Raw genomic sequence first — 8,741 nt, forward strand, 5'->3', positions numbered from 1 at the left:
GCTACAGGGCGGACAGGGACCACACGCATGCCAGGGCCTGTCACTCACCACCCGAAGAATGGCTCCAAGCCAGGAGCGCAGGCACTGGCACGCAGGAGCAGCCAGAACATCAAGCCAGCTGCCTTCTCCCCACCCTCCCTGCACCCCTATCCCCATGCCCTGCCAGGCACTTCCCTACCCCACTTTGCAAAGAGCAGGGTATCTGGTAGGAGGGACCGCAGGGGCCTCTCTGGGGTCAGCGGGGGGGGGGGGGGGTCATCAGATTGCAGAGGTGGGAAGAGCCCCAGCCTGTCACAAGCTGGTGCCAGACCTGGGAGTGGGGGGCACCCGGGTAACCCCAACCCCCACTCGGTGCAACCTGCCTCCTGCCCAGTGGGTCCTGGTGACCTGCCTGTCCTGTGCTCTTCCCCAGCCCTCCTCCTAGGACTGTGACCCCCTTCTAAGAACCCGGGACTCACACACACTCAATAATGAAGACATCCTCCAGGGACTCTTGGGGCCTTTCCTTGCTCTGGGTCTGGCTCGGATCTGGTGGCAGAGATGGCAGGCTGTGCCCCGTCACTCTCCACCCCTCTGACCCGCCCTCCCAGCCCCCCAGCTCCCAGGCCTACCGCTACCCTCAGCCCGCCCTCCTACAGTATGAGCCAGGCCCAGGGACTGTGGAGCCCTGTCCTCCCAGGCCCCCACCCTGCCTCCCGCACAGATGCACTAGGTGCGGCCCAGCGAAGCCCTGACCTGGTAGGCTGAGCTCCTGCTTTCCCCACAGCCTGGCCCTGACCAGAATCCACTCCTCATCTACCCGGTGCAGAGCACAAGACCCCCTCTATCCGCCCTGCCTTCCATTTAAAGGACAACCTGAAACAGAACTCAGGCCAGACCAAGGGTGTGGGAAGCGCAGCCCTGCAAGGATAGGGCCAAAGAGCTGGCCACTGTGTCACCAGGGCATGGCCCCCCAAAGTCTAGGACCCCAGCCCTGCGAGACTGTGGATAGGGGGTTGTGAGATCTTTTCCTTGCTTCCACCCATCAAACCACCCCCCTCCCCAAAAGAGGTTCTAGAACCTTCCCTAACTCAAGGTGGTAACAGTTCCCTCCCCAGACGTGCTGTCCTGGGACAGAAGAGCAAGCACTGTGTCTAGGAAAGCAGAGCCCCTGGCTGGCCCCACTGGGAGCCACCAGGCTGTGAGCGGGTTAGGAAGTCAGGCTACACAGGACTCCCCATGGCCGGCCTCAGTCAGCTCCAGAGGCAGCGGGCATGACAGGCAGGCGGGAGGGATATTTTGGGGAGGGCAGACTCCACACCTGAGGGGCAGCAGCTTAGACAGCCCGTTCTGTCCCTGCTGCCCAGGGGTCCTGGGGGGCGGGTCACCCCTCCTGCCACTGTGACTGGTGCGCACTGCACACAGAGCCCAACATGCTGGTCGCAGAGGCCTCTTGCTGTTCCCAGCCGAGCGACCGCCTTACACTCCGGCAAAGGGCAGGAGCTCCCACCGTGTCTAAGCGAGCACCCCAGGCCCCACAGCTGGCAAGTGGGGAGAAGCCGGAAGCAGCCCCAGTCCCAGCGCAGTCTTTGCCCTGCCCAGCTCTGTACCCCAAGGACTCGGGTGCTGCGTTCTGGAAGCCGGGCCACGGTGGACACCCGTGGTTGTCGGCACTCAACAGGCCACACCTCAACTCAGGCCATGGGCTCTGGGGCTCCCCAGCTGTGAGCTCACTTACTGGCTGGACGCCGGCCCTGGGAGGGGGGTCTTGGGCCCAGGAAAGGCCCCCTAGGTCACTCAGTGTGTCAGGGGGTGGTCCCACAGGCCCTTCCACGTGGGACACGTAGCACGCGCAGTGTGACGAGCCCCAGTGTTGTCCTGGGCTGCGCTCCGTGGATTCATAATCATCCCACACAAGATGCGCAGGGAAAAAAAGGCTTGACTGGTTTGCATGCTCTGAGTGGTATAATTACCGATTCTTTTCCCTCTAATTTTATATATTCTGAAAATGATCTCCAAGAAGATGCACTGCTAGGGAGGAAAAAAAAAAAAAAAACAACCCTCAAGGCACCCCCTCCCCACCACTCCGTTCCCCACAGCACGTGTCTGGGCTACCACTGGGGAATGCCAGGGCTTCCGTTCTTGTAGGGTAACTTGGGCAGGGCTTCTGGGGTCTCAGGCCTGGGCATCTGGCCCGTAGCTCTGCTCTGCAGCCCAGGGTGGGACCTGGCAGACCCCAGCACCCGCCCCTCCCCAGGTCCTCCCCCCAAAACATTTCCTGGCCTGTGAGCTGTAGGGGAGGGGCAGCCAGAGGGGATGGAGCCTGGGCTCAGGAGCCCTCCTCCTGCCACAGCCAGTCCCGGGGGGGCGGCCAGGGCCCTGTTCACACCACGTCAGGGGAGCAGCTGAAGTGTCAAGCTAGAAAAGCCCAAGCCTGATGCATTTCAGCAATTTTAATACATTCGAGAATATTTAATAGAACAAAATTTTTAAAAAAGTACTGTCAGTCAGCAGAAGCCCGTGGTTGAGAGATACAGAAATGTAACTGGCCCTTTTGCAGGAAAGCTTGTGCTTGAAGGGAGAAGAGGCAAAATGACTTCCTGGAGGCTTCACGTCAAGGGTCACTGGACCAAAAGCACCTCACAGTAGCACTTTTAGGTATATATGACCACCTAGAATTATCCCATAAAGCCAACAGTGTTATAAAAAGATCCTATTAGAAAAAGAAAAGTCATGCTTCTAGAATCTTCTCGCCTGTGGACCCACGTGCAAATGTAGGCGGCCCGGCTGGGCACCCCTGCACAGCCTCTGTCAGGGAGGCAGAGATGGGCCCTTAAACAGGCTGGGCCTGGTCCCGGCACTTCCCGCGGCCACCCTTTCCAGTCACTGACCCCAGTGGCAGCCTTGTGGGCACAGCCCCAGGCCCCCCAGCATGAGCTGCCACGGCTGGCTCACTTGGCTAGGAAGGGACCAATGTGTGAACTGCCGACCCAGGAAAGTCTTCATTGGACAAAAAAGCACCCCCCAACGATAATAAATAAAAACATGGCCACAGTCAGACACACTGGGTCCAGACAAGAGCACAGGCTTCCATGAGGGCAAATGAGAGCGAAAGTGGGACTCAGGAAGACCGAGTGGAGAGACATTTAAAAAAGCATAATTCTCACCTAACAGTCCCTCATCTGACAGCACAGGGCACCTATCAACAGAACAACAGAAGCCAGAATGGAACCTGGTCAGGGAGGATGGGGACAGGTATCCGCCAGGGTCTTCCGGTGCGCTCTGGGGCTGGATTCTGCTCACTGAGCCTCACCCTTAGCTGAAAACAGGCATTTCACAAAAAGCCTCCAGTTGGGGCATCTGGGCAGGGTTGACGGGCACTTACCAGCCAGCTGGTGACCGTGGGCCAGCAGGCCACACACACACACACACACACACACACACACACACACAGCCCACTGCACAATAACCACGTTCTTTCCTAGGCTACAGACACGTCATACTCCTAGTCTAGAACATCACGCATGAACGCAGAACCCCCGGGCCCACGTGCTGGCTGGGCAGCCTTCTTCGCATCCTGTGGCTGGGGCAGCAATCCTGCTCCCACTGGTGGCAACTCTTCCTCGTGCTACTTTGCAGGCACCAAACACAGTTGTATTCTAGAAGCAACAGGTCTCGACACTGTTTAAACCAACAGCTATTGTCTTAGGCGCATGAGACGTGGGATCCCTGTTCCCAAGAAGGGCTGGGTCCCAGCCTGAGAGTCGCCTCAACAGAACCCCTCATAAGGCTTCGATTCCACCGCACGGAAGGGGTGCTGGTGCGGCTGCCTGTCACTTGGCGTGCGTGGCAAGGGACCAACTCCATCACGGGGCTGCAGGCCACCAGCCCTGACACCATCTGCTCTGGCTGTGGTCACGGCAGCCTCCAAGACCCTCTATCCGGTGTACCCGTGCAAGGAGACTGAAGGCACTTCCTTAAATTCTTGCCCAGGAGGATTTTGTCTGAGTGACTCAGTGACTTTAAATTACCCGGCTGGGCTCCCTCCAGCTGTTCGGCTTTTTCTCCTGCTACTTCTGACTTCATTTCTGGCTTTCACCATGCTCGCGTCCAGATTTTGTGTTTTATCTCTATGTTTACTAAGACAATTTAACTTTGGTACTAACACAACAGGAGGTATCTTCCCCCAATATTGCTCTTAAGGAAAAAAAATTTTTTTTAACTAGAACTCCTTTTGACCAATTCTTTTGTCCAGAAACCTAAAGTCAGAGCTGGGTTCCCAAGCCCCTTCCAGGCTAAAGGACAGGTTGGCAGCGGCGAGGCCAGGGGGCCGCCTCTGCTCGACGGGGGCCCAGGCGCAAAACCAACCCTTCAGCAGCTGCGGGCGCCACCAGCTGGGACCTCGAGTCACGATCATCTGTTAGCTCAAGTTGTAAACACCTAAATCACGCGGGCCAGGACAGCCCTGCCACGTGCAATCAGTGGCCGCCCCACTGCCATGGTGATGCACTCCGTGGCCCTCCACGTCCAGGGCCGCAGCCTGCTCTCCAGGCACCTCTGTCAGGCACCGAGTCCCCGGCCTGGTTCTCACGGGTGCCAGAAGCCGCACCGGCGAGTAGTCAAGAAGCGCTGTGGCTAAAGCTTTCACTAACCCCCCATCAGCTGCCCCCAGAGTTTCAGCCCCTTCCCCGACTTGAGCTGCGCATGAGCTGGTTTTTACACCCCACGGCACTAATGCAGTTCAATATTCTCTTCAGAAAAAACTCTGGCAGCAAACAGCGTGTGCGCCGTGCATGGAGCCCACGCCGACCTTGGCCGGACGGGTCGTGTGCGCGGAGCCGGCCGCGAGCCGGGGGCCACGGAGGCCCGAGTTCTCCTGACTCAGAAGCCCCGGCTGAAGGCTCACACGCTGCGGGGCGGCCCAGAGAGTTGTTGAAAGCTTTACGGGGTGCGTAGCTAATGGCGTTGGTATCACTTGGTAACGGGGAGAGTCCTTCCGGTGTGCTCAGGTTTCGAAGTACTTGTAGATTGCGGTCACGTAGAGCATCACGCTCTGCCAATCAGGCCGCTCAGTCCGCACCATCTCATTAATGTCCTGGCGGAGAAGGAAGAAACCTGGTTAGAACCCTGGGTCACCCCTGGGCCCATCCCGACAGGCTCCCCGACAGCTACACGGGCTCTTGCACGGGGCGGGGCCTCTGACTTTGGGCCAAGCCTGATCACACCCGCCGAAGGCCTGGCTGGGATGCCTGCTCCCTCGCTGCCGAGTGTGCCTGGAAGCGTCCGCATGGTCCCTGAGCTGCCCGTCTGTGCCCGAGCCCTGCCCCAGAGCCGCATACCGGGGCGCCCCTGCTCCTGGCCACGGCCCTCTGAGGCTGGCTTTCGTCTTTGGGGCCTCAATCCCTGTCTGCTTCTTTTCTTAAACCGCTCCATGTGCTCGCTTCTGAGAGCACTTCTCACCCTAGTCTCTGTCCTAGGAGAGTCTGTGTGTGCCCAGGGCTCCCAGAACTCAACTTTCCAGTGCCCTTCACCATGGCAACCATCTGAAAGCATCAAAGACACTGTTTTCTAATTGTACCCTGCAGAATACCAGTCATCTGTGAGATGCCAGCTGATGAAAACGAACGTGGGAAACCCAGGACTTGGATACGGGACTGGGAGGCCCCCAGAAGAGACCCACTGTTGCTGAAGAACATCCGTCACTTTCCAGGGGAGCCTCGCTCCAGAGCACTGCTCTGGGAGGTTCCATAGGTGAGGCCATGGCCAGCAGGATGGAACGGGCCACCCATTGGTGACTTGGTACAGAAAAAAGAAAACATGTTTGTTCAATATAAGATCTTGATCAATATAAAGTTTTTTTTTTTGGAGGGGTGGAAATGGCCCACTTTTTATATGTTGGAACTTTACATGTGATGTAAAATACCAGGATAAGAGAAAACATTTCAATAATGGTAACTTCTCTTTCTCTCTGTACAACTGAATAGAGGCCACCCTAAACAAGCCTATTTCTATCAAGTCAGAAGATCCACTTCTGGAACTCTACACAAACACTCCTGTTGGGGTAAATATGAATGTAAACACTTCTTCAAAGCCACCCAGCTGTTACCAGTCAGGGCGAGGGATGCCCTTGGGGCAGTGACCTGGCCTCACGGGGCTCTTACTCTGCGGAACTCCCCGAGCTGCGCACTGGCCGCCGTGTGTCGCTGGATGACACCACCGCTGCGGTCCCGAGTTTATATAATCTAAGTGTCGCTGGGTATGGAAGGCCTGGCTTTGCATCTGGACGCAGTATCTTCTTCAGAAAGTCAGACGTGGTGACGGGGCAAGAGCTCTGATGGAAGCACAGCTGTTGGGAGCTACTGTGGGTGCCGGGCAGCGGCCTGACGACCCTGAAACGCGAGGGTTTGCTACAACTCATGCCCCCCACCCCCCATGAGTGGCATTTGCCACGGCCCCTGAAGCGCGGGAGCGCCTGCTCAGCCTCTAAAGCCTCCTTCTTTGCCTTGCATCGCCTCCCCTCTCCCTCTAGTTTGACAAAAGGCAGAGAGACCTGCAGGAATATGCCTCTGACAGTGACTTGCTATAAACTTGTTAGTATTTTTTCTTCTGAACCCAGGGATTCAACTAGAAAAGGTGACTCTGAGGAAGTCAAAGTTGCCGGGCTGTGGTCAGGATGACTCTACCCACCTCAGACCGCTCCCTCAAGACAATTCACGTGAGGCATAAAGTGCCCATGGGACTGAGGTGAAACCCTGCCTGCACCCCTGACGGGACACTCGCTCGGGTGGCCAGGGTGGCCCCCCAGCCCCACCCACTAGCCCCCTGCTCATCAGGCCACCACACCACCCAGATCTCCCTTAATGAGAAGGAAACTCTTCCGAACAAAAAGGAGGGGCCCTGCCAGTGACTCACCAGTGTGGATTTGATGCCAACGCTCTCGGCCGCCTGGAAGGCCAGGGTGAAGTTCCTTCGCTGTAAAACAAACTGTGTGACTGGAATGGACAAGCAAGGCCAGGAAGAAGGCGGCCTGCACTACTCACGATGCTGGGGAAGACGGACAGCCACCTCCACTTGGGACCAGAACAAACCTACGCTGGAGCCCTCGGAGCCCCCACCAACCTTGACTGCCCCTCTGCAGGGCCCAGCTGCTCCTCTCGTGACCGTCCGTGGAGCAATCTCCACACGCTCATTCCTTCCTCACTGTGCAAAAGGGCCACTTTCAACACATCAGTCCTGAGCCGCCTGGACCCGGACCCCAAAAGCCGATCAGAAACACTTGTCAAGTGAGCTACTCCCCCGGGAGGAATTTCAAGCGTTATCTGAGGGCAGGAGGGAACCAGAAGGGGGCTCATGCCGGGGACCTCTGCCAGTGCCCATCTGGACAGGGGCTGTCCCCAAGCAGCTCCGTGAGTGGGATGGCTGGACCACACGGGGCTGGCAGAGGACTGGCCTGGCATGGGAAGCACTGCCCAGACCACTCATGCCTTGAGCGGCTCTCAAGGGTATAAAGCTCGTGATCCTAAATGTCATCACCCAGGAAGGCTGAGCGCTCCCACCGGGAATGCTGTAACTTGGGGAATGCTGAACCCACCAAATGTCCCACACAAGGCAGGTCAGGGACTGGCTGGCTCAGCACTAACAGCTCAATCCCAGAATAAGACCAAGCTGGGATGGGGCCGCTGTGAGCCAGCACCGTGGTGGGGGCCCTGCTGCTGGAAGGCTCTGTCTCCCCTGTGTGGTAAGGACGCCAGGAGCTGGGCTGTTTCACAGCCAGCCTACCTTATCTTGGCTGTTCAGCTCTTGATACGGAATGTGGGCCGGAAGGTACGTATGCAGGAGAGCGCAGAAGGCCAGTCCGTCATTCCAGCTGCTGCTGAAGTTTGTAATGTCAATATTCTGAAGGAAAAGAAAAATAAGGTGTAAGTAACACACCTTGCGATCTTCTCAGGAGCATGCTGAGGAGGGGGAAGGCAACCTCGGATGCCACATGGCCTCCAAACCCCAGGCAGGGGGAGCCTCTGGAGAAGGCACAGTGTGCTAGGGGTCATGTCCCAAGACCGGCAGGTGTCAGGGACTGGCCTTTTCAGCGGGTGCCCATCCCATTCTGCCCACCACCCACAGGTCACTGCCCCCTTGGCCGCACACATCTGAGCCACCTCCCCCTCATGGGAAGAACTCTGGGCACAGGGAGCTGGTCTGGCAGCTCTGCAGCCTCGTGGGGCCCTGGGGAGCAAAAGTGCTATGTTAAGAAGTTATGATTCCGCCTGACCTCCCCTGTTAGGGCTCTAGGCACAGATTTACAGTCCATCAAAACCTCTGTGTTCTGAGGATGTCAACAGCTGCCTTCCTGCCTTAGGAGACACTGGGAGCCAATTGATGCTGGGGCTGTGTGCTTTCCCACAGAGCCTCTCCACGCATCACCTCGACTTTCTTGGTGTCTCTTTCCACATTCATAGTAAATTATTTGCAACTATAAAAGTAACATAGTCGGAAATAGTTGACCATATGATAACACAGTTTGGCTATTATGTAGCCTTTACCTTTATTTGCAAAAATCCTTTTGAAGGGGCGCCTGGGTGGCTCAGTTGGTTAAGCGACTGCCTTCGGCTCAGGTCATGATCCTGGAGTCCCGGGATCGAGTCCCGCATCGGGCTCCCTGCTCGGCAGGGAGTCTGCTTCTCCCTCTGACCCTCCTCCCTCTCATGCTCTCTGTCTCTCATTCTCTCTCTCTCAAATAAATAAATAAAATCTTTAAAAAAAAA

General features: G+C 57.1%; 1 protein-coding gene across 3 annotated transcripts in view; it reads right to left on the reverse strand.

The window, feature by feature from the left end:
* Window positions 1-2,417: 2,417 nt before the first annotated feature.
* Window positions 2,418-8,741, reverse strand: part of SPECC1L (sperm antigen with calponin homology and coiled-coil domains 1 like) — a 108,595-nt gene continuing 102,271 nt past the window's right edge. For all 3 annotated transcript variants that reach the window (XR_014139729.1, XM_081801735.1, XM_081801737.1), the window contains 3 exons: window positions 7,759-7,875; window positions 6,892-6,951; window positions 2,418-5,074 (listed from right to left, as the gene is read on the reverse strand). Coding sequence is in view for 2 of the 3 variants with exons in the window: in XM_081801735.1 (XP_081657861.1) it covers window positions 4,985-5,074; window positions 6,892-6,951; window positions 7,759-7,875 (267 nt within the window). In the remaining variant the exon portion in view is untranslated. The remainder of the gene's footprint in view (window positions 5,075-6,891; window positions 6,952-7,758; window positions 7,876-8,741) is intronic.

Source organism: Leptonychotes weddellii, chromosome 13, assembly GCF_054177405.1.
Source record: "Leptonychotes weddellii isolate Sample4059 chromosome 13, ASM5417740v2, whole genome shotgun sequence".
Lineage (NCBI taxonomy): Eukaryota > Metazoa > Chordata > Mammalia > Carnivora > Phocidae > Leptonychotes > Leptonychotes weddellii.